The 26,974-nt window shown below is 41.8% G+C and overlaps 1 protein-coding gene across 1 annotated transcript; it reads right to left on the bottom strand.

The window, feature by feature from the left end:
- Positions 1-252: 252 nt before the first annotated feature.
- On the bottom strand, positions 253-25,061 carry ZNF112 (zinc finger protein 112). Its single transcript, XM_088830500.1, has 6 exons — positions 24,721-25,061; positions 24,277-24,380; positions 14,467-14,514; positions 11,500-11,626; positions 8,810-8,896; positions 253-4,317 (listed from the first exon to the last, which is right to left on the bottom strand). Exons 2-6 carry the CDS (start codon positions 24,319-24,321, stop codon positions 1,823-1,825), a joined length of 2,802 nt encoding a protein of 933 aa, XP_088686626.1. The 5' UTR covers positions 24,322-24,380; positions 24,721-25,061; the 3' UTR covers positions 253-1,822.
- Between the last annotated feature and the right edge of the window lie 1,913 nt (positions 25,062-26,974).

Genomic DNA, 26,974 nt, shown 5'->3' with positions numbered 1-26,974 from the left:
AACCTAAATGTCCACTGACAGATGAATGGATAAAGAAGATACAGCACATATATAGTGGAATATTACTCAGCCATAGAAAAGAATGAAATAATGCCATTTGCAACAACATGAATGCAACTAGAAAGTATTACACTAAATGAAATAAGTCAGGAAGAGAAAGACGAATACCATATGATATCACTTACATGTGGAATCTCAAATATGACACAAATGAACATATCTATGAAACAGAAAGAGAATCATGGACATAGAGAACAGACTGGTGGTTGCCAAGGGGTTGGGAGAGGGATGGAGTAGGAGGTTGGGTTAGCAGATATAAGCATTTATATATACAATGGATAAGCAACAAGGTCCTACTGGATAGCACAGAGAACTATATTCAATATCCTACGATAAACCACAATGGAAAAGAATTTTCTAAAAGAAATTTTTAATTGATTTACTTTGCTGTACAGAAGTAATTAACACAACACTGTAAATCAACTATACTTCAATTTTTTTTTCCTTTCTTTGTAGGAGTGGGAAAAGTATGGTGACATAAAATTTGACAAAACTAAAGTCCTCCAAATTTGTCACAGATCCTGCTTAAGAGGTCTGAATTGGACCTCTTTGGCTATATGGGCTTCCCTAGTGGCTCAGAGGTTAAAGCGTCTGCCTCCAATGCGGGAGACACGGGTTTGATCCCTGGGTCGGGAAGATCCCCTGGAGAAGGAAACGGTAACCCACTCCAGTATTCTTGCCTGGAGAATCCCATGGATGGAGAAGCCTGGTAGGCTACAGTCCACGGGGTCGCAAAGAGTCAGACACGACAGCGATGGGACGGGATGGGACGGCTATATAGAAACCAGTCAGATCAAAAGGATTTTAATGGAAATATGGAAGCTAGAAAACCAAATATTATAATTTGAAATTTTATTAAGAAAGTATTTACTGTTAGTAACCATTTCTGACACTTTCCAAATATGGTAAAACTGTCTTAACACACAGGGCAGGAGTAAAAATTCAGTTATGTAAAATGCAGCATTCCATTTTTGCCAAGTTAACCAGAAACACTGTTTTATCGGTTTGTACTGTCCTTTTAAAGTGCACATAGGTATACACACGTACACACACACATAGAGCTAAACTTAACCAAATAGTACACTGTAGAGAAAGAGACCAAATGCTAAGAAATTCAGCCCATCCCTGCTGACGAGGGACAAATGGGGAGGACCAATCCCAGGGGGGTTAAACCAAATTCATGTCATTTAAGATTGCGATACTGCCCATGTTCTACATTTCAAATAATGTTTATGTTTCCTTATTTGCTTACATTAAGTTGACTTGCAGGATTCCTCCTCCAAATACATTTTAAATTATTTTTTTGGGAAAATCAGCTCAATAAAAATTTCAAACATGACACCTTTACATACTTTTAGTCATTTAGCAAAAAAGTACTGAGCACCTACACTGAGTTGGAGACTTGGCAATGTATGAAACCCCTTCTCTTAATAAGCTTCCATTCCAGTGGACGTGAATTTAGGCATGCTCATCATTGCATTAATACTTCTGTTAAAATCCTGACCATACTCATGCCTTTCTAAGCCCTAGTACAAGAGCTGATTAAAGTCACTTGCAGTGACTGATATTCAAGTTCTCATGAAATTCCATATGGAACCCCTCTCATTGGATAAGTCTCTGCTGTGTGGACTACTGTGAATGTTGATGTTGAGCAGAAACATTACATTTTCATGAAAGAAATTATTTTTCTACTATGAGAACTCGAGTGAGTGGAAAATTTCAGCTCATGTTTGAAGATTTCAGAACAAAATGGAACACCACATTACAGAACTTCGCTTCTGTACAGATTCTCTGATGAAGGATAACCCTTACTATACTCTTCACTTGTATAGAATTTATCACCACTGTGGACTCTTTGATGAATTAGAAGACCTGAACTCCAACGGAAACCCTTACCGCACGCGTCACATTTGTAGGGTTTCTCTCCTGTGTGGACTCTCTGATGAGCCTGGAGGTTTGATCTCTGACTGAAGCCCTTTCCACACACTTCACATTTGTATGGTTTTTCCCCAGTGTGGACTCTGTGATGGGCTTGAAGACTTGAAAACCCACTGAAGCCCTTGCCGCACTGTTCACATTTATAGGGCCTCCCTTCTGTGTGGATCCTCTGATGGGCTTGGAGGCGGGAACTCTCACTAAAACCCTTTGTGCACACCGCACATTTGTAAGGTTTCCCTCCAGTGTGGACCCTCTGATGTGCTTCAAGGCGTGAGCTCTGACTAAAGCCCTTCCCACACATCTCACATTTATATGGCTTCACTCTGGTGTGGACTCTCTGGTGGCCTTGAAGATATGCTCTCTGACTGAAGCCCTTCCCACAAACCTCACAGATGTATGGTCTCTCTCCGGTGTGGACACTCTGATGGCTCTGAAGGTAAGACCTCTGACTGAAGCTCTTACCACACTCATCACACTGGTAGGGTTTCTCTCCTGTGTGGACCCTCTGATGGGCCAAAAGAGTTGAGGCCTTGCTGAAGCCCTTCTCACATTCTCCACATTTATAGGGTTTCTCGCCTGTGTGAACCCTCTGATGAATTTGAAGATTAAAGCTCCAACTGAAGCCCTTTCCACACTCCTCACACTTGAATGGCTTTTCTCCCGTGTGGACCCTTTGGTGGCCTTGAAGGTGTGAACTCCGACTGAAGCCCTTCCCACACTCCTCACACTTGTATGGTTTCTCGCCAGTGTGGACTCTCTGATGCCCTTGAAGGTATGAATTACGACTGAAGCCCTTCCCACATGCCTCACATTTGTATGGTTTTTCTCCCGTGTGGACTCTCTGATGGGCTTGAAGGTATGAACTCCGACTGAAACCCTTATCACACTCCTCACACTTATAAGGTTTCTCTCCTGTGTGGACTCTCTGATGAACATTAAGAACAGATCTATGACTGAAGCCTTTACCACACGCACTGCATTTGTACGGCTTCTCGCCAGTGTGGACTCTCTGATTATCTTTAAGTTTTGAATTCCAGTTGAAGCCATTCCCACACACCTTGTAAGGTTTCTCTCCAATGTGAATTTTCTGATGGCCTTGAAGATACGAACTTTGGCTGAAGCTGTTACCACATGTGTAACGTTTATAGGGTTGTTCCCTAGTGTGGACTATCTGAAGGTCTTGAAAATGTGAGGCCAAACTGAAGCCATTAGCACATGCCTCAGAATTATAGGGAATCTCTTCCATGTGAACTCTGTGCTGAATGTTGAGATCTGAGTTACAAGTGAAACCCTTCTCACACTCCACGTTTGTGCATCGTTTCTCTTCAGTGTGGATTTTCTGATGGGCTTGAAGACAAGAATTCTCATTAAAGACATTCCCATTCTCCTCAGATTCATGGGATTCCTCCTCGATGTAGACCCTAACAATACTACTAAGGTCTAAGCTATGACTGAAGCCTTTCTCAAACATGCTGCACCTATCAGACGTCTCTCCTCTGGGTATAAGTTCATATGTGTTATGAGAGGAGCACTGATTGACGCTCTCACTGTATTCACATTTAAATGGCTTCTCTTTTGTGTGTCTTTTCTGACGCGACTGCAGATGTGAATTCTCAAAAACACAATGATTTCCTCTACAAATACTCTGATGAATATGAAGAACTGACCTGTAACTAGAGTCCTTTTCACATGGACTACATGTACGGGGCTTTCCTTCTAAGTCTAACTGCTGATGAACTTCAGAGCTGGAGTGATCGCTGAAGGCTTTTCTGTACTCATTACCAGGATAGGGCTTTTGCCCTGTTTGAATATGATTAAGCAATGAAACCTTCATGACATCTTCTCCACAGTCATGGCAGCTAGAGTTTTGTCCTGTTCTGTGTACACCCAGATTATCACCGTGATGAGAGATCCAACTGATGCTGTCAGATTTACAGAAATCATTTTCCATGGAAACTTGCTGACATCGACACTGATAATTACGTGACTCTGTAAGGTACATTTTCCTCCAAGAATGCTGGGCTCGCCAAGAGGGAAATTCTTGACTTTTTATGTCATTGGAACCGTCTCCTATGTGAGTTAAGACATAGTTCTCATCTTCAGAAAGCTGAATTGGTATTCCTGCCCAAACCTGGCAGGGGGAATCACCTTGTTTTTGCAACTTAGAAATATTCTCTTGGAAGTTTCTCATGGAATCTTGACACCAAGTTAACCTGCCTGCACCTTGTTGCCAGGACTGCCAGGTGGAAAGCTCTTTGGGGGAAAAGCAGCTTAATCCCACTTCTTGGATACTTTCCATATTATGTGGACTCTTGGTTCCTATAAGAATAAAGAGATTTTAGACATGTGCGCAATGAATGCTTTTATTCAGAGATTTCAAGATTCTGCACTTAGATCATGACATGAAACTTCAATAAACTGGAGGAAAGTTTGTTACTACCTCTGACAATACGTAGAATATTGTTTACCTTTGGCTACACCAGGAATAGAAGTAGGATCCACAGAATTCGGGCTACGCATATGCCTCAAAATCAGGTCTATGCAATGCAACCTGGACATCAAAGATGGTGGCTCTGTTCAAAAGGCCTAGTTAAACCATGCACACCATTATCATGGGCTGCCTGGAGATTCCAATGGAAAAAAAGAAGGGGGTAGTCTCAAACTGGAAAGAATATAGTTTCAAGTGGACAAATGTGTTTTGCCACACACAAGATTGTGTGTGAAATGCTATGCAGATGAAGGTAAACAGAGACCTTTAATCGATTCTTGAGGTCTTGTATGGCCTATCTCTAATGAGTTCATTTTCATGAGAATAATGAGTTCTCCTATGTTACTGTAAGCCATAATCAGTTTTAACTCCTTTTAAAAGATATTTTGGAATTAGCAAGGGCCATGGGGCAGGTGAAACGTGAAATACTGTGACAGAATTGCACAGGCAAGATGGGAATTTGCTCTATGACTCAAGAAACTCAAACCAGGGCTCTGTAACAACCTAGAGGGGTGGGATGAGAAGGGAGGTGGGAGGGAGGGTCAAGAGGGAAGGGACACAGGTATACCTGTGGCTGATTCATGTTGATGTTTGGCAGAAACCAACACAATACTGTAAAGCAAGTATCTTTCAATTAAAAATAAATAAATTTAACTCAAAAAAGAATTGCACAGGCAAGTTTCATGGTCCTTTGAGGCAACTTAACAAGCAAAACTCAATGAACACTGACTTTGTCATTTTGCTGGAAAAGTACTTTAATGTTCAGGGAATCTGAGGCCCTGGAAGACCTGAAGATGGGTGTGTCTGGGTGGAAATGGCTTGTCTGTTAGTTACCAAAGCTCAGGTTATCAGCAGGCAGCATATCATTCACATCCTAGTGAGAAGTATACTTATTCCCGGAGAACAAGTGGTCCAACAGGGCTGACACAATAACACGCACTCTCCTAATACTCGGCAAAATATTAATTCTCTTTCAGTATCCCAGGTGAGGGGAAAAAGGCAGTAAAAGGGGATTTTTTCTCATAATGTGAATATTATCTTCAAATGCGGTAATTCTTCCTTAGTTACTTGTGTTTTCCTGTCTCTAAATGCTGGAGTGTATTACACACAAGGAAGAGAACTTGGCTGTGTGCACTGTCTCACCCTTACTGCCTATTTAACACTCCTAGTGAACAGCAGTTGCTCAATAAGCATATAATGACTAGATCACAGCCTGAGTCATTCTCAGTCATAGAACTGAAAGGGCATGCATATATAAGTTACTTTTTATGGGAAAGAAGCCGGTGATGGCAATTTTACTGCACAGCTGAAAGGCTATATGAGAGGCAGGGTTACACTCAGTTATCACTTGCCAGTGAGAAAAGCAAAGGTCACAAGAATCTTGTGGACTGTGTCTTTTTAATTTTGAAAGTAACCTTTGAAATGGTGTAGTTTTTCTCACACAAAATCTTACTCTTAGCCCCACCCTATCACCAACTTTTAAAAAAAGGAAAAGAATAAAGGGCAACACTGACGACCGTGTGGCAGCAGGCTCTGGGGCAATGCGTTGGCTGCAGGGCCTACCACACGTCCACAAGTACCCATCTCAGTGCTTAAAAACAAGAATGTTTAGCGATGTCTTTGGTTTCTCAAAAGCAAGGCTTTCAGTTATTATACTATTTGTCACCTAAAGATGAAATGGAGTTCGCTGGTGGTCCAGTGGCTATGACTCCACGCTCCCAATGCTGGGGGACCCGGGTTCCATCCTGGTGAGGGAACAAGATCCCACATGCTGCAACTAAGACCCGGTACAGTCCCCCCCAAAAAAATATACAGCTAAAGGCTGCATGTTATAGCCACATAGTGGATTATGTAGCAATGATATTTTTAAAAAAAGAGTTATAATCTCAGATTGGAAGGGATTTCCCCAAGGTACCATGAAGGAGAAAAATTAGTACTTTAAAAATAAGAATATATTTTTTCAAAATTTTGCATGACTATAAGGTATAAGCATGTTAATATATGGAAATACTAAATAAAAAGGTACATTACATTCCTACTGATATTATCAGGCAGGGGGACTAGCACACTACGGCCCTAGCTCTGTTTTTGTATAGCCTAGGAACAAGAATAGATTTTACATTTTTTACACTGGTGTAAGAAAAAACATTTGGTCTCTTTGACAGAGATCAAATATGGTCACCAAAACCTAAAATATTTACCACCTTCAGAGAAAAAGTTTGCTGACACTTTCTCTAAAGAGTATATTGCCTGTATGACCTTGAACCTGAACTGAGATGACAACAGAAAAATCATAGACGTGAAGTAATTTGTTTCGAAATTTTCAATTGACTCTCATTCCTACCCAGGAGCATTTCCGGCTGCACCGTTGTGACCACGGCTTTTGACATCAGAGTCTGAGGACTCAAGAAACATTACTAAAATGTTTGGACTCACATAAATGTCTAGTTTGGAAGTTCTACTTTGAAAAGAAAATTACAGTCCAGTACTTCCCAGTGAACACAATGCAAAAATCCTCAAAATATTCTGAATTCAACAGCACATTAAAAGATCGTATAAGACAATCACATGGGACTTATTCTAGGAAGGCAAGGATGGTTCAACATCTTCAAATCACTACATGTGACACCCAATATTAGTAAAATGAAGGATAAAAATCATATGATCAAAAGCAAAAATAAACAAGTGGGATTACATCAAACTAAGAAGCTTCTGCACAGCAAAGGAAACCAACAGCAAGATGAAAAGGCAAACTGACTGAATGGGAGAAGATATTTGTAAATCATATATTTGATAAGGGGTTAATATCCAAACTACATAGAGAACTCGTACAATTCAACAGCAAAAAGCAAACTATTCAATTAAAAAAAAGTGCGCAGAAGACCTGAATAGACATTTTCCCAAAGAAGACACACAGCTGGCCAATAGGTTCATAAAAAGTTGCTCAACAACATTAATCACCAGGGAAATGCAAATCAAAATTACACTGAGCTCCCAACTCCCATCTGTTAGAATGGCTATTATCAAAAAGATGTGCGTGTGTGCTCAGTCGCTTCAGTTGTGTCTGACTCTTTGTGACCCAATGGACAGTGGCTCACCAGGCTCTAAGACAAGAATGACAGATGCTGGCAAGGATGTAGAGAAAAGAGAAGTCCTATACACTGTCGGTGGGAATATAAGTTGGTGCAGCCACTATGGAAGTCGTTATGGAGCTTCCTCAAAAAATTAAAAATAGAATTATCATATGATTCAGCAATTCTACTTCTAGGTATTTATCTGCAGAAAAAGAAAACACTAACTTGAAAAGATACAGCCCATAGGGTTGCAAAGAATCAGACATGACTAAACAACAACAAATGTACACTGTACATGTACACTGCAGAATTATTTACAACAGTCAAGATAAGGGAACAATCTTAATGTGCACTGATGGACAAACGGATAAAGAAAATTCAACCATAAATAAAAACGAAATCTTGCCATTTGCAACAATACAGGTAGACCTTGGAGGTATTTAAAGACAAATACTCCTCGATCTCTATTATATGTGGAATCTAAAACCACTCCCCAACACACACACACACCAACCAAGCTCACAGATAACAGAAAACAAACGGTTGGTTGCAAGAGGCAGCAGTTTGGGGATGGGAGAAATAGGTGAACTGATTTTTAATTTAAACAAACTGAATAAAATTTAAAAAAAAAGAAAACTGTAGCTAGGTCAAGAGACTGTTACTTATTAGAGGATGGGAGAGTAAGAAGTGAGAACAGAAGGAGGAGATAAAGAACTGGGCATTTGAATGAGGAGGTTAATGCAAGAGTGTCTCACTGAAACTGCTGCATGGGAGAGCAGATTATCCCTTAGCACTGATCATTTCTGATGTTTCTTTAGTTGCCTGGCTGTTCTTAACCTTTAGGAATACTGAGTACCTATCCACGAACACTAAAGGACACCTACACAGAATTAGGACAGGCGTTCATCTGACGACAAACGACACTCTGGAGTATCTCTCTATCACGTGGTTTACTCTGTACCTGCTAGCTGCCTCAGGGAGGACTGAAGACAGTGAAGACCATGCGCGTATTAACCGACTCACTCATTCAAGGCACACAGCAAAGTGAGCCAGGCAGCCTGAAGCAGAAGCTTCACTGAGACACGTCTGATGGGCAGCAACTGGGCCCGTGCAGCTGGGCCAGAAGGAATGAGCTAGAATAGGAGAAGCTAGAACAGTGAGGGTACAGACGCCTCGGGGCCTGACCCCTTCTGACTCGTGTTCTGGGAGGGGCTCTCTGGCTGCTGGGTGACTGCAGGATGGTTCTCACCTGAACACCCATCTCTCTGGGTCTCCATCGTCAAACACTCTTCTTTCTCCAGCTGGAATATAAGCTCTGGTTTGAAGGGCTGATTTCCTGTAAAAAAAAAGGACAGAAGAGCAGAAGTTTTCAATTTTGACCAAGTCTAACTTGGGCTTTTTTGTTTTTTTCCCCTCCTGAATCATATTTTCATTTTTTGGGGTTTTTTTCCTTCTTCTTTTTGGCATCATATCTAAGAAATCTTTGCCTAATCTAAGGTCATGAAAATTTTCTCCTGTGTTTCCATTTACAAGTTTCACACTTCTACATTTTACATTAGGCCCTTCATCCACTTTGAGTTAAACTTTCATTTTGTAGGTGTGAGGCATGCAAATATATGCATACAGAAGTCCAAGTGTTTCAGCTCCATCTGTTGAAAAAATACTTTCTCGAGTGAATTGCCTTGGACCCTGCACTACATATAAAATAGTCTCAGAGTTGCTCATTCCGTTCACTGAAGTAAACAAATCCATTAAGAAGTGTTGAGGATTGCAATTCATTCTCCCATCCTCCTCCCACGAGACCTAACACTAAAGGTATATAGAGTTATATACTGTATTTCTTAGCTACTTCCATGAATCCTTTCTTTTCTCTGTTCACCGTGCTTAAGGTATTCCTTTCAAACACAATTCATTTTTCTTTTCGATGATCATCCCTTCACATTCTTATTTGATTTACTTTTTAGAATGTGTTGAACTAAATATTTTCTTAAAAGACTTTTTTGAAGTGGATCATTTTTTTAAAGTCTTTATTGAATTTGTTACAGTATTGCTTCTGTTTTCTGTTTTGTTTTTTTTTGGCTGCGAGGTATGTGGGATCTTAGTTCCCCAACCAGGGATTGAACCTGCACCTTCTGCATTAGAAGATGGAGTCTTAACCACTGGACCACCAGGGAAGTCCCCTAACATATTTTCAAAAGTCCAAACTAGACAAAAAGGTGTTATTCAAACAAGTGTGACTCTCTCAAACATCCCTTCCTTCCACGCCATCACAAACTCATCATCGACAAGAAACTAAATTCATGATTTCCTGATTAATCCTTGTATTGCTTACATATATTTATTTATTTTCCCTTTTTTTCCTTACACAAACTAGTATACTATTAATGTTCTTTTGTACTTGGTTATCTTCAGGGAAAATTCCTACAAGTGAGTTGCTGAGAAAGGGTAAATCCCTAGTTCTGTTCAGTTCAGTTGCTCAGTCGTGTCCGACTCTCCGCGACCCCATGAATCACAGCACGCCAGGCCTCCCTGTCCATCACCAACTCCCGGAGTACACTCAAACTCATGTCCACTGTCAAATTCTTCTCCATAGGGGTGGTGTCATGTTGCATTCCCACTTTCAAAACATGAAACTGCTTTATTCCCCACATCTTTGCCCCCCAAAAATAGTGTTAAGTTTCTGAATTCTGGGGGACTTCCCTAGTGGTCCAGTGGTTAAGACTCGGTGCTTTCAGCTGGGGCCTGGGTTCAATCCCTGGTTGGGGAATGAAGATCCCATAACCTTCATGATAGAGCCAAAAAAAAAGTTTCTGAATTTTTGCTAACCTCATGAATGAAAAATGGCGTTTCAGTATAATATGAACTAGCACCTCTCTTACTATGAATGAAACTGAATGAATATTCATATGTATACATATTTTTATATGTGTGTATATGTGTATGTATATGTATATGAATACAGGTGTGCACATCCAGACACAACCCTAACCCTAGCTCTAACCCCTGAGACCAGGAAACAAAGACGCCACAGTGGACAATTCCTAGCATCCAAGTCCTATTCTGTAACCTTTCCGTGAAACAGTGTAGCCATGAGTATAACAGCTTTCAGTGAGTTCTGAGAGTCCTCCAGCAAATTATTGGAGGCTCTGGGGACCCCTCAGCTTGCCACTGGTGTCACAGTGTAGTCTTGGGGATTCCTGGGCTCTGCCTACACACAGAAGCATTTAGGGATATTAGGTCCATAGTGTGAGTAAATTAACCTCAAATGGCTCAGATATAAATCATGCATATGGGAAAAGAGCTGGGATATGAATGATAAAATAAATGGGGTGAAATGTTACTCTAGGTGTGTGTATGCTCAGTCATGTCTGACTCTCTGTGACCCATGGACTGTAGCCTGCCAGGTTCCTCTGTCCATGGGATTTTTCAGGCAAGAATACAGGAGTGGGTTGCCATTTCCTCCTCCAGGAGATCTTCCCAACTCAGGGATCAAACTTGAATCTCCTGTGTCTCCTGCATTACAGGCAGATACTTTACCACTGAGCCATACATAAAAGCTATAGGGGTATTCTTGTCCTCTACTTTAGTAAATTTTCTCTATGTTTGAAGCTATTTACAGCTATGTCATTAAAGCAGAAAAAACAAAATACCTCTGAAAAATCACAGCTAGTTACTGGCACCCTGAAAATCCAAAAAGCTGCAGTAACTCACTAACCTGACTTTATGCGACAGGACCACAAGCTCCCCATTTATATTAATAGTTCAAGGGACAGATTTTTTTCCTGGACAGAAACACGTTGTTTCTGTCTCTGGGATTACTAGGACTTGTAGGGACCCAAGCTGAGAGGACGATTTTAGGAGTTCCAGAGCTTCAAATGACTGTGCCCACAAAGGTACCCCAGGAGGCTGACACTGAGTCCCCGAGGGCGCTGTGCTCACCCACTGAGAGCAGATTCCGGAAGTTCTCCAGCATCACTTCCTGGTACAGCTTCCTCTGAGCCAAGTCCAGCAGCCCCAGCTCCTCCTCGGTGAAGATCACGGCCACATCCTTGAAGGACAGTGGCTCCTATGACAACAAACACACATACACAATGTTTACAGAAGAGGGACAGTCCCGAGAAAGTGTCAAAGACAGGAGGTGGTTCCGGATTCCCAAAGACCGAGTCACATTTCAGCAGCTGCCTTCTGTTTGCCTTTCACACTGCTGATTCCATCCACCAGAAAGGCTGCAGGAAAAGGAATCCAGGCACCTTAAACTGCTGCCTTTTGTTAGCACCCCTGTAGGTAAGTCCCTGGAGCGCTGCTGCATTTCATGGGCTGCTATAAAAGCTTTAGTTCCAACAGAGTGTGATGGAGTCTGTTTTCCCTCTTTTTATACACATATGGCACCCCACTCCAGTACTCTTACCTAGAAAATCCCATGGACGGAGGAGCCTGGTAGGCTACAGTCCATGGGGTCACTAAGAGTCGGACACGACTGAGCGACTTCACTTTCCCTATTCACTTTCATGCACTGGAGAAGGAAATGGCAACCCACTCCAGTGTTCTTGCCTGGAGAATCCCAGGGACAGGGAAGCCTGGTGGGCTGCCTTCTGTGGGGTCGCAGAGTCGGACACAACTGAAGCGGCTCAGCAGCAGCAGCAACAGCATACACATATACCGCTTATTTGATGTGCCAGATAATTACAGGGCATGAGTCACCCTTCCTACTCAAGTATGGAGCCCCTCCTCTGTGCCCGCATCCAGATGTGCAGTATTTATGGACACAGCTCTGGGGCCTCACTTCCTGTGTTCACATTAGAATGCTGCTGTGGGGCCCTGGACCCAGTCCTCATCCTCTCTTCATTTGTAGGCTGGTAACTGTACCTTAGGGTACTAGTAAAAATAAAATGAGTGACTATAGGTAAAACACATAGAACAGTGCCTGGTACATAGTATGTACCTACCCAGTGTGTGCATACTAAGTCGCTTCAGCTGTGTCCGACTATTTGTGACACTATGGACTGTAGCCCACTAGGCTTTTCTGTCTGTGGAATTCTCCAGGCGAGAATACTGGAGTGGGTAGCCATGACCTCCAGATCTTCCCAACCCAGGGGTCGAAACCGTATCTCTTTACATCTCCTACATTAGCAGGCAGATGGGTTCTTTACCACTAGAGCCACCTGGGGAGCCCAAGTATCTAATAAATGCTATTATTGTGATTACTATTACCATCATCATTGCTGACATTCCACTTCAGGGCTGCACAGTAATTCAAGGAATTGATGGTTGAGAATATAATGAACTGATATAAATAATGCACGCTTACTGGAGAAGGAAATGGCAACCCACTCCAGTATTCTTGCCTGAAGAATCCCACGGATGGAGGAGCCTGGTAGGCTACAGTCATGGGGTCGCAAAGAGTCGGACATGATTGAGCATAGCCTACTTAGTTTTAGAGTATATATTATTAACAATGTTGCAAGATTGTTTCCATATAGACTTTAGCCCCTAGAACTCTGCTGGTTATCTCCTGAAGATAAATTACAAAAAGTAGAAAAGGTAATGTTGAGGAATAACAAACTTTAAAGTTTTGAGACCACAATGGCAGGTGTTTCCTCCAAAAAGATTTTTCTTAATTTATTCTGCTTCCAAGAAACTATAAATTCCTAAACCCCCATACCTTGGCCAACAATGGACATGAATACTTAAAAGCAAAAACCAAAAAACTTTGATAATATCAGAATTCAATTTGCGAAGCCAAAACTAGTTATCTCAAAAAATTTTCACAAAATTGGTAAGTGATAAAGATTACTCTCTTTTCATATGTTTGCTGGTCATCTCTGTTTCTTGTTTTGTAATAACATTCATTCACTTGGGGACAGTAAGGCCTTTTTTTTCCATTTATGATATAAAGACTTTCCTTCCTAACTTGTTATCCGTCTTTTAATTTTTTTGCTAAAGGGAAATTTAAAATTTCTATATGAAGACCTGCTCAACACTGCATTTGTTCTGGCTGGAGCTTCAAACATCACAGCTTCAAGTCTTGGTCTCTGAATGAGAACTCTGGTTTGGTTTGTTTTTTTGTTTTTGTTTTGTGTCTCTTTCCACCCCAACAGTATGCTTGATACTCTTGGTCCAGAAAGACTTTGGAATTGACCAGACACGTGCCTACTGTAGAAACCTGAACAGGACCTGAACTAGCATGAACCTCTTATTTTCGTGCTGATGGTGAAGATGATTCAGTCCCTCTCAGAGCAGTGAACAGAGTTACAGATGGAAAGTGCCGGTGTCTTTTTTTTGGAGTATAGTTGCTTTACAAGTGATAGTTTCTGCTGTACAGTGTGCATGACTTACAGTATGACTAAAATTTTAAAATTAATAAATAAATTGTATATAAATTTATTTTTATTTAATTTTAAAAATTAAATATAGGGGAAATGATTCTGTTGTATAAAACTGCGAGAATCATTAAGACGTTAAAGGTTGTGAATGAGGAATACATTTTTAAAAAGGAGGAGAGTGTATAATAGTTCATTAAAATAATATTAGATGACAAAAATTGAGTGCTATAATCGTAAGCGAAAAAAGACAATTCAAAATTGTATCTATTATGGCAAGTCTAGTTATGAATGCACATGAAAAATAAACATAAAAAAACAAGTGATTTGTAGACAGGGTAATAATGTGTGGGCCTTCCCATTTAAAAAATTTCTATTCTCTTTTACACTATCAGCTGTGAAACAAAATGGTAATATATAAAAACTGAGAAAGGAAATTTTTAAAAAACTGAACCAAGAGATCATGACACATGAATGGTATTAAATGTCTGCTGTCATTCTTTACTCTTGGCAAGGAAGAGAAATAAGGTATCCACTGAGAAATGAGATTACCTGTTAAGTGACAGAAATAAAAAATCCAACTCACCTGGAACTTCATCATCTTCTTGTCCTTTTCCTGAGGAAAGGCAAAGACCTGAAGAGACACAAAACAAGAAAGAAGCCATGAGAGAGGGGGAAACGCATCCCTGTGCAAATCAGAAAAAGGTGTCCCTTCTCCTGGGCAGATGCAGCCACACACACCTTCACAGGCAGGGTGTGGGCTGGGGTCTAACCACCCTTAGGCTAACCTGGCAGGATGCCCATGAACAAGGGGCAGCCTGTACCGCCACACCTTGCAGTCCTCACACAGCTCGAGCCTCCCCGGATATGCACTGTGAACCTGGGGAACATGGGAAAGGAGACACAGTTAAGTGGGAGAGGAGAGGTGCTTGTTACAAGTACCTCTGGGGACAGTTAGCTTTTAAAACCTCTAATTGCTATATATTTGCTGCACATTTGCTCTATATTCCTTGTGTGTGTGCTAAGTCATGTCTGACTCCTGGTGACCCAGTGGACTGTAGCCCACCAGGCTCCTCTGTCCATGGAATTTTCCAGGCAAGAACACTGGAGTGGGTTGCTATTTCCTTCTCCAGGGGATCTTCCCAACCCAGGGATGGAACCCACAGCTCTTGCATCTCCAGCATTGGCAGGTGGATTCTTTACTGCTGCACCACCTGGGAATTGCTCTATATTGGCACTGTTAAAGAGCTGCTGTAGATTTTTTAACCATGGTTAAGTTAAATTAACCTCTCTAGGCTTACTTCTGCAAGCTGCAACACCAGGACTGTGATCGTACAAAGACCGTGAGATTGCTGTTAGGACCCATGGGGGTAGTGGAAAGCTGTGTAACTATGCCAGTGTTTTAGACTAACATCTGGCAGCTTCAGAGAAGCAGGCGCTATTCTGCAATATAAAACAGTCCTTACAAACGGGGGTTGTAAGAAATCTGGGCAGCAGAGATTATGGCTTTTCACTTAATAATTTGTTGCCCTGATAACATTGCGGGTGGCCAAAAGGTTCATTTGGCTTTTCCGTACCATATTAGGGGAGAACCCAAAATAACTTTTTCATCAACCCAATAACGTTCGTTTAGACTTTGAGACCACCCCTCTGAGAAGTTTAATGGCTGGTGAATATTCCTCCTGAAGCCGGAGGAGATTCCAGTGGTACATCCCTCTTCCCATGTGGTTTTGATAAAGATTATAGAAGCCCGTGATGATACTGTATCTATGTGAAGCACTGGCTTCATGCTTGACCCATGGGAGGATCTGGAGACCACGAGTCTGACTTCTTGGGTTCTTCCTCAAGGTTATTTACCATTCTCAACAGTCATTCACTGTTATTTATCTTACTATTCCCAAGCAACTTCCAAGTCATCTGTGGAAGAAAAAGAACTCAAAAGAAGGGGGTGGGGGCCAATCACAGGCTTTGTGGCTGCATAGTGTCTCTGTGGAATAAGGTTCCTTTTACAACCTATAAATGTAAAAACCATTCTCAGCTGGGGAGGGAGAGGAGCTTTACAAAAATAAGCCATGGGCAGTAGTTTGCCCACCTGCATTCTCCACCCTCTTAGGTTTTTTTAAAGTCTTTATTGAATTTGTTACAATACTGCTTCTGTTTTGTATTTTCTTGGCCCGTGAGGCACGTGGGATCTCAGTTCCTCCACCGGATCTCAGTTCCTCCACCAGCGATTGAACCCACACCCCCTGCATTGGAAGAAGTCTTAACACTGGACTGCCAGGGAAGTCCTAGCCCTCTTAGCTTTTAACATTCAGCTGCTCCAAGATACCTTTTAACAAGTTTGGCTGCAGTCTTATTAATTCCTAAAACCCGCTTTGCCAGTCTAATAGAAGCAATGCTTTGTCCAAGCAGGCAATGAAGGGGGGTATGGGAGAGGCGTCAGACCCTGGGTTGGGAAAATGCCCTGGAGGAGGCATGGCAACCCACTCCAGTATTCTTGAATGGAGAATCCCACAGACAGAGGAGCCTGGTGGGCTACAGTCCATAGGGTCACAAAGAGTCAAACAAGACTGAACATGTATGTAGCAAAGTAAACTTTTGCAAGTTAATTAACCCCTCAATGCCTCTGTTTCTTCATCAGTAAAATGTAAATAAAAACAGGATTCTGTAGTGGTCCAGTGGTTAGGAATCCGCACTTTCACTGTCCAGGGTGCTGGTTCAATCCCTTGTTGAAGAACTAAGAATGCACGGGCAGCATGATGTGGCCCAAAATAAATTTTTCTAATGGAAATAAAAATAGGTTTATCATGAAGAATACATCAGTTAATGCATCAAAGCATCAGAAAGCCAATGAGGTTCATAATAAGCACCCAATAAAGATTAGCTATTATTAGTGTCATCCTCATTGTCACCATGAAATATACAGAAGCCACACATTAGCCCTGGTTTGTTTCTAAGTATATTTATTTTAGGTAGTAATTATCAGTAGGCATATATCACCTCTTGAATATTCCTAAAAAGCTGGTGGCTTCAGCATCCCACCAAAACTGATGGCAATATGAAACATGTATGAAAGTAAAGTCATTTCAGTGACAACTAACTTTGTTGGAGTCACAAGTAGTTCCAAGTGATTTGATAAATTTCCACTTCTGTCGAAAGTTAAACCAAGGAATATCTTCATTCCTGCACAATCTTTTAGTGTTATGCGATGGCCAAAACTCACAGGATTCACACTAAAAGTAATTCTACTGTATATAGGTTAAACAATAAATGTTAAAAAATTGAATGAAGTTGTTCAGCAAGCACTTTTCCAACCTTAAATAAAGATCACCTGGGGCTCCTTTTAAAAGAAAGCACCTTGATCCCACCCCTACCTACAAAATTCTAGCTAAATTGGTATGAAACTGGATCCTAGGACTTGCCTCCATACAGAGCTCCCAGGCGATAATGGTGCTTGAAAGACACCAGAGAAAAACAATGCATTGCCTACAGGGGTCCGTCCATCGCTCAGTCGTGTCCGACTCTATGCGACCCCGTGAACTGCAGCCTACCAGGCTTCTCCGTCCATGGGACTCTCCAGGCAAGAATACTGGAGTGGGTTACCGTTTCCTTCTCCAGGGGATCTTCCCGACCCAGGGATCGAACCCGGGTCTCCCGCATTGGAGACAGACGCTTTAACCTCTGAGCCACCAGGGAAGCCTACAGGGGTACAGTGATTCAAATCGCTCCAGATTTTTCACTAGAAATCACAAGGCCAGAAGGAAGTAGCACAATACTTTTAAAGAAGTGAAAGAAAAGAACTGTCAAAGCAGAGTTATAAAGACAACAGTTTAGAAAAATATTTAGGGATGAAGTTTTGTGAAAATGTTCTCTGATAAACTCAGAATTCATAGGGAGCCTACTTGCCTTAAAAGGATTGGTAAAGGAAAACTTTCAAAGGCAACAAGGGGAAAAAAAATTGTATCATCAGGAAGGAGTCACAGAACAGTATATATCCGGGAAAACATGATAGATGACTTATCTCTTGAGTTCTTTAAAATATATTTTGCCATTGGAAGCAAAAATTATAACACTGACAGTTTTCAAAGTATATTTTGGGTTGGCCAAAAAGTTCTGACTTGTCTGTAAGAGTTTTTTATATGACAACTAGAACATAAACATAATGCATTATTTTTTCTCTGGGTAATGCTTTTTATTTTCTTTCTTTGTCTTTAGTTTTGAGTTTATCCTGTTTGGATGTGCTCAACTTTTTAAAAGAAAATCTCTAGGTTACACATAAGATGCTAGAAATAAAATAGAGAAGCAAAATAACCCAAGTCAAACAAAAGGAAAAAATAAAGGTAAATGCAGAAATCAATGAAATTGAAAACAGATGTGTAATAAAGCCAAGTCAATGAAACCAAAAGTATTCTTTTTTTTTTCTTACCATAACAAAAACTCTAGCAAGAATGGTAAAGACTATGAGAGATTTTTTTTTAAAGTTACCAATATTAGGAATGAAAGAGTACATATCATGACTTCCAGAAGAAAACACAAGAGAAACTCTGCCTGACTTCGAGTTAGGCACAGTTCTTAGACGTGAAAAGCACAACTCATAAAACACTGATAAATCAGACTTTATCAAAATTAAAACTTTTGCTCCGCAAAATACACTGTTCAGAGGATGAAAAGACAAGTCAGTCTGAGAAAAAATATTTGCAAATGACATCTGACAAAGAACTTATATTTAGAATACATGAATAACTCCCAAACATCAATAGTAAGGAAAATACAACTCAGTTACTCAATTTAAAATTTAGCAAAACATATAAACATTTTAGTAAAGAAGATAAAGAAGCTGAAGAAAAGATGTATCTGCTGAACATTATTAGTCATTAGAGAACTGTAAATTAAAGTCACAATAAGACAACAACACAGTTATATCATAATAAAGTTTTTTTAAAAACCAACAGAAAATATGAAGTGCCAACAGGATGTGAAGCACCTGGAACTCTCGTATATCATTAATGGGAATGCAAAACAGCAGATATCCTGGAGAACAGTTTGGCTGGTTCTTACAAAGTTACACATACATTTTCTGTATGACCCACCAATCCCATTCCTGGTTATAAATTCTAGAGAAATAAGCAAACAAAACAAAACAAAACCTTGCACACAAGTGTTTATAACAGCTTATTCGTTACTGCCAAAAGGTAGATAGCTCAGCTGGTTAAAAAATCCGCCTGCAATGCAGGAGACCTCGGTTCAATTCCTGGGTCAAAAGTTCCCCTGGAGAAGGGACAGGCTACCCACACCAGTATTCTTGGGCTTCCCTGGTAGCTCAGACAGTAAAGAATCCACCTGTAATGTGGGCAGACCTGGGTTTGATCCCCGGGTTGGGAAGATTCCCTGGAAGAGGGAATGACAACCCACTCCAGTATTCTTGCCTGGAGAATCCCCATGGACAGAGGGGCCTGGTGAGCTACTAGTCAACTGGGTCACAAAAAATCAGACATAACTGAGCGACTAAGCACAGCACAAAAACATTCCAAATTTTCTTCAACGGGTGAATAAACTAGTATAACCATACACGTAATATTAACCAGCAACAAAAACAAAGTACTGATACACAGGACTTGGATGAATGTAAAAGGCATTATGCTGGGAATGGTTCTCGGAACTCTCTGAGATGCTGTTCCTGGGTTATAACCCTCAACCTGGCACAAAGTTTCCATAAAAAAAAACGCATTATCTGAGTGAAAGATACTAACCTTAAAGGGTTACTCATGGTACAAGTTCATTTTCAAAAAGATGAAACTATACGGTTATAGTGGTTTCCAGTGCTTACAGACAACAGTGAGGGGTGATTATAAAGGAAATATAGAAGAATTTTTTGGAGGTGATGGCACTGTTCTGTAGTTGATGATGGGGGTGATTATATCAATCTATACCTGTGGCAAAATTAATAGAATTGTACCCCTTAAAGGGAAAAATAGACAACTTTACTGTATGATGACTATTTTTAAAAAACCTGCCTTTCATCTGTAAAATGAGGGTAACTGTTAAGACATAAGGTAATATCTGTAAGTCACTGGAAACACTGCCTAGTCATAAAACACAATCTATAAATGTTTGCTATCATCATTTCTATCAATGTGCTTCTTAGGAAGCTTGTTTTATATCATGAAAAGAATTGTTCAGAAACATTTCAATACCTGAAATAAATGGTGGACTCTATAATTTGCCAATATTAAAGGTGACTAAGGAGTATCCCCATGGGTTACTTCTTTTGTTTCTGTTTTTACCTAATTCCAATTTCAGGAATTTTGCACTGCAAACCCTTGGTGCTAACAGTCTGTTGAGTGGCTACTCTAACTTCAAACCCTTGCCAATCTTGTGCTGGGCACACAGAGAAAAATACGACATGGTCCCAGGAACAGAAGAATTTTCAGTGTATGGAAAAGAGACAAGAAACAAAGAGTGGTCCAATAGCTATGACTCCGCATTTCCAATGCATGTGACCCAGGTTTGATCTCTAGTGGAAGAACTAAGGTCCCAAACACTGTGGGGCAACTACTGAGCCTGTGCACTCTGGAGCCCATGTGCCACAGCTAGAGAACCTCTGCCCCACAACAAAAGATCCTGCGTGTTGCAGTGAAGATCCTGAGTGTCACAATTAGGACCCAATGCAGCCAAACAAATAAATATTAAAAAAAAAGAAACAAAGAGCCCTAAGACATAGGCAAGTCAAATTGTACAGCAGAAAACAAATATCATCACCATCACTCTCCAAAGTGCAATGCTCTCACACCCCCTCGCTTTCTCAAATGAGTGTCATTTTCCAAGCTGCAAAAATAAAAACCTTAAAGTAGCTGCTAACATCTCCCTTTCTTGGTTTCGCATATAAACAATACGTCATAATCAATTTGGGGCAGTTATAATCATAAATCGATCACTATCGTACTGACTCAGTGTTGGAGACTTGCTTTAAAATACTCAACAACAACAAAATTGGGAGGGAAGATGTGTTGATACAAGACCGACAAATGATAGCAAGGGTTGAATTTGGGTGATGGTTCTCCAGGGGTTCATTATTTTATTCTTATTACATTTGGCTCTGCTTATAAATTTCCAATGTAAAAATTTAACAGGAAAATAAAACCTATCATACCTATTTTGTAAAACTTAAGTAAAAATCCAAAAATAAATCTACAGAACAGGAAAACATTAAAATATTACTACTGTTATCTCTATATCCTGTATTATATCCTTATTTTTCGTGTATTTTCTTAATTCTCTATAATATGCAAGTATTATTTTATAATCAAAATATGAGCTACAATATTATTTCAAATAAAACACAAATAAACTGCAGATGTGGAGAAGGCAATGGCACCCCACTCCAGTACTCTTGCCTGGAAAATCCCATGGACGGAGGAGCCTGATGGGCTACAGTCCATGGGGTCACGAAGAGTCGGACATGACTGAGCGACTTCACTTTCACTTTTCACTTTCATGCATTGGAGAAGGAAACGGCAACCCACTCCAGTGTTCTTGCCTGGAGAATCCCAGGGACGGGGGAGCCTGGTGGGCCTGCCGTCTATGGTCTTGCACAGAATCAGACACAACTGACATGACTTAGCAGCAGCAAACCACAGAGGACTGAAAAGCTGTCATGAAAAACTCAAAATTTTCATGGCCCCCTACAAAAATCCAAACATGCCATCTCAACGTGACAAAACACATTAAGAACCAAAGCAGCATACTGAAACTTCTTGCTGCTGTTCAGTTGCTCAGTCATGTCCAACTCTCTGCAACCCCACGGGCTGCAGCATGCCAGACTTCCCTGTCCTTCATTATCTCCTGGAATTTGCTCAAACTCATGTCCACTGAGCTGATGATGCCATCCAAACATCTCATATTCTGTCGCCCCCTTCTTCTCCTGCCCTCAATCTTTCCCAGCATCTGGGTTTTTGAAACTACCTAAGAGACCACCTGACCTGCCTCTTGAGAAACCTGTATGCAGGTCAGGAAGCAACAGTTAGAACTGGACATGGAACAACAGACTGGTTCCAAATAGGAAAAGGAGTACGTCAAGGTTGTATATTGTCACCCTGCTTATTTAACTTATATGCAGAGCACATCATGAGGAACGCTGGGCTGGAAGAAGCACAAGTTGGAATCAAGATTGCCGGGAGAAATATCAATAACCTCAGATATGCAGATGACACCACCCTTAGGGCAGAAAGTGAAGAGGAACTCAAAAGCCTCTTGATGAAAGTGAAAGAGGAGAGTGAAGAGGTTGGCTTGAAGCTCAACACTCAGAAAACAAAGATCATGGCATCTGGTCCCATCACTTCAAGGGAAATAGATGGGGAAACAGTGGAAGTAGTGTCAGACTTTATTTTTTGGGGCTCCAAAATCACTGCGGATGCTGATTGCAGCCAGGAAATTAAAAGACACTTACTCCTTGGAAGGAAAGTTATGACCAACCTAGATAGCATATTAAAAAGCAGAAACATTACTTTGCCAACCAAGGTCCATCTAGTCAAGGCTATGGTTTTTCCTGTGGTCATGTATGGATGTGAGAGTTGGACTGTGAAGAAAGCTGATCGCCAAAGAATTGATGCTTTTGAACTGTGGTGCTGGAGAAGACTCTTGAGAGTCCTTTGGACTGCAAGGAAATCCAACCAGTCCATTCTAGAGGAGATCAGTCCTGGGTGTTCATTGGAAGGACTGATGCTAAAGCTGAAACTCCAATACTTTGGCCACCTCATGTGACGAGTTGACTCACCAGAAAAGACTCTGATGCTGGGAGGGATTGGGGGTGGGAGGAGATGGGGATGACAGAGAGTGAGATGGATGGATGGCATCACCGACTCTGTGGACATGAGTTTGAGTGAACTCCGGGAGTTGGTGATGGACAGGGAGGCCTGGCGTGCTGTGATTCATGGGGTCGCAAAGAGTCGGACACGACTGAACGACTGAACTGAACTGAAGTTCTAATCCCAGTTAAGCCTCTTACTGTGTGGTCTAGAATAAACAGCTCATGCTCAGAACCTCCCTGGTAGCCCAGGGCTAAGACTCTGTGCTTCCAACACAGAGGGCAAGGATTCAATCCCTGAACAGGGACCTAAATCCCACATGCCACAACTAAGCCCGGCGCAACCAAATTAACAAAATTAAAAAGCATCATATTCTCTGTGTCTGTTTCCTCATCTTTAACAAGGGAATAATAGTATCCACTCTTGTAAGGATTAAGTACATTCATTCATAGCAAACTCTGAGAATAATGTTTAAATACTGTCATTATTAGCTTCCCAGGTGATTCAGTGGTCAAGAATCCCCCTGCCAATGCAGGAGACACAGGAGATGGGGTTTCGATCCTTGGGTTGGGAAGATCCCCTGGAGGAGGAAATGGCAACCCACTCCAATATTCTTGCCTGAAAAATTGCATGGACAGAGCAGACTGGCGGATTACAGGCTTTGGGATTGCAAAGCATCAGACACGACTGAGCATGCAAGTACAGGCTGTAATTATTAACTATGCCCAAGCACTCCGCCATCCCTTCTAGCATTTATTCAACAAATATCAGGGCATCTTTGTAGCAGAAGAATTTGTCCATGAGTGACATGAATTCTTCTCCCCTGTGAAGAGATGACATAAGAAGAAGAAGGAAGCTAAGTCCCACTCGGGTGAGGCTCTGCTGTCTGGGGCCAAAGGGGCATTCCCTTCTCACTGTGGCCTTTTTCAAGAAGTCAAGGCTGCGAAGCAGAAAGGAACCTGAGAGAAATCGGAACTCTATCAGCATTCCCGCATAAATCTCAGTGCACATTCCAGACTATGGGCAAAAGTGACCCTCTCCAAAAATTTAAATTTAAAAATCATTAGGAATCCGGGTACAGCCCTGACTCCTTCAGGGATCAGAGAATGGCCAGGAACACTGCTGCAAGAGCTCTGACCCCAAGCCGGGTTCACAGAAGCCTTAGGAAACCAAGCACTCCTCGGGAAATTAAAAAATACTAGTAACAAGAAACGGGAGGGATTAGGGGCAGGAGGAGAAGGGGACGACAGAGAATGAGATGGCTGGATGGCATCACCGACTCGATGGACATGAGTTTGGGTGAACTCGGAGTTGGTGATGGACAGGGAGGCCTGGCAGTGCTGTGATTCATGGGGTCCCAAAGAGTCCGACACAACTGAACTGAACAAGAGACCTTGTGATTTTTAACCACAGGTTAGCCTCTGTTCTTCCCCTATACATTCTCATTTAACTCTCAAACTACCCCTATTAGGTTGACACTGCGGCTTCCCATATGGCTCAGTGGTAAAGAATCCGCCAGCCAAGGCAGGAGACGCAAGAGACGCGGGTTAGATCCCAAGGTCTGGAAGATCCCCTGGAGGACGTATTCTCACCTGGAAAACTCCATGGACAGGGAAGGCTGGCGGGCTGTAGTTCATGGGGTCGCAAAGAGTTGGACACGACTGAGCACACGTACACAGGTAGACACTAATACCAACTTTAAAAAGAGGAAACACAGGCAGAGACGTTAAGATTCTCGTGGAATATACTGTTAGGAAGCGTCATCACGGGCTGGTGGTCAGGAAACGGGTCGGGAAAGTATAGAACCCAGGAGGCAAGCCAAACCCTGAGACACAGGGCCCTGGCCGGGGCCGCTAAACGGGGCATACACCGACAGTCCCGCGCTCCAGGAGCCTTAGTCAAAGGGAGCACCATCCCCGCTGCGCCGCAGGGGGTTCCTTCCACCAGACCGAGGACCAGGTCGCTCCTGGCCCACAAAAAGCGAAGAAAGGTCAGTGTAGACGCGGAGAGAGGGGGCCGGCAAACGGAGGGCTCACCTTTCCGAGAGGAACGAAGGCCGCGGCCTCGCGTACCTGAGCCGGAAGTGACTCTGCCTACGGAGACCTCCCGGACTACGCTTCCCAGAATTCCCGACAGGAGCACCGACACAACCACCGCCTGGAACGGAATTTATTCAGCGACGGAATTCCCGTACTTCACTAACCAGAACTTCCAGGCACGTCCTAGCCTTCAAAAGGGCTGGTTGCTCTACTGAGCTTGTAGATTGTATTTTCACAGCATCCCCGCTAGGAACGAATTTCGTAACCCCGCCTCCCTGGAGCCGAAACGTTTCCAAACCTAGAGCGCTCTACTACACAATTCTGTATTTTCTCCAGCAGACAATGCATTAACATCGCCTTTTCAGAGAGTAATTGTCTCTGGGATTATTAAGAATTCAATATTTTCTTTATGCTTTATAAAGTCTCTTAATTATCTACAACGTTTCATTATTCAGTTATCCAACCATTATTTCAGTAAAGTATCAACAACTATTACTTGAGATAAAATACAATAAAAAGCTGAAGACGCATGAGAAAGCTCACTGAAAACACAATCATTTACATAGTTTTCTTGGTCTTTTACAAACTATTCCTTCCAGATTAGACAACAAACAAATCAAAATGAGGTGGGGACTGCAAATATGTTGGTTCAATTCCCAACTCAGGTTCTTAGTAGTTGGATGACAACTCAGCTAGGAAAATTTTGCTCTGTGTCTCAATGTCCTCCTTTTAAAATGGGCATAACCCACCTCCCTGGGCTTTTGTGAGAATTAAATGTGGTGATTGGTATCAAGCCCTTAAAATGGCTATTATCAGTATTATTTATGCCCAAGTATTCCTGCTACCCACTCCTATTTTATTCAACAAATATTTAAACATGTAGCAGAATGTGTAATAATTATTAAAAGAAACTTCTCCACTGAGAAGAGAGATGATATGGCAAAAAGAAAGATGCTAAATCCTACTCAGGCTAAGGTTCTGCTGCTAGGACCTGGAGTCATTCAATTTTCCTTCCTACAGCCCTCTTCAAGTCAGGGCTAAGAAAGGAAAGGAAGCAGGGAGAAATCAGAACTCTGTCTCCCTTGTACACACACACTATCCTGGAGACACACACACACATACCAACTCCACTTCTGAGGCAGAAAATGAATCCAGAAGGAATCAAGGAATAGCCCAGATTCCTGCAGGGATCAGCGGGCTAGTAGTACTGCAGGTGGAAATCTGATCTCTTCCTGGACTCATACAAGTTTGCAAGTAACTGAACATCTGGAATCAAGATTGCTAGGAGAAGTATCAATAATCTCAGATAGGCAGATGATACCATCCTCATGGCAGAAAGCAAAGAAGAACTAAAGAGCCTCTTGATGAAAGTGAAAGAGAGTGAAAAAGCTGGCTTAAAACTCAACATTCAAAAAACTAAAATCATGGCATCCAGTCCCAACATTTCATAGCAAATAAATGGGGAAACAATGGAAACAGTGAAAGACTATTTCCTTGGGCTCTAAAATCACAGCAGATGGTAATTGCAACCATAAAATTAAAAGATGCTTGTTCCTTGGAAGAAAAGCTATGACCAACCTTGACAACATATTAAAAAGCAGACACATTACTTTGCTGATAAAGGTCTGTCTAGAAGAAATGGCAACCCACTCCAGTGTTCTTGCCTGGAGAATCCCAGGGACGGGGAGCCTGGTGGGCTTCCATCTATGGGGTTGCACAGAGTCGGACACGACTGAAGCGACTTAGCAGCAGCAGTCAAAGCTATGGTTTTTCCAGTAGTCATGTATGGATATGAGAGTTGGACCATAAAGAAAGCTGAGCACCGAAGAATTGATGCTTTTGAACTGTGGTGGTGGAGAACACTCTTGAGAGTCCCTTGGACTGCAAGGAGACCCAACCAGTCCATCCTAAAGGAAATCAGTCCTGAATATTCACTGGAAGGACTGACACTTAAGTTTCAATACTTTGACCACCTGATATGAAGATCTGACTCATTGGAAAAGACTCTGATGCTGGGAAAGATTGAAGGCAGGAGAAGGGGACAACAGAGGATGAGATGATTGGATGGCATCACTGACTCTATGGTCATGTTTGAGCACGCTCCAGGAGTTGGTGATGTACAGGGGAGCCTGGTGTGCTGCAGTCCATGGGTATGCAAAGAGTTGGACACGACTGAATGACTGAACTAAACTGAACATTCCTCAGGAAATACATTAACTAAAGTAACCTTTCAACCTTTTATTTGTGACTA

This window comes from Moschus berezovskii, chromosome 22 (genome assembly GCF_049115385.1).
Source record: "Moschus berezovskii isolate FMDL1 chromosome 22, NW_MosBer_1.0, whole genome shotgun sequence".
Lineage (NCBI taxonomy): Eukaryota > Metazoa > Chordata > Mammalia > Artiodactyla > Moschidae > Moschus > Moschus berezovskii.
Note: the sequence above shows the minus strand (reverse complement) of the source record. Positions and strands in the feature narration are given on the sequence as shown.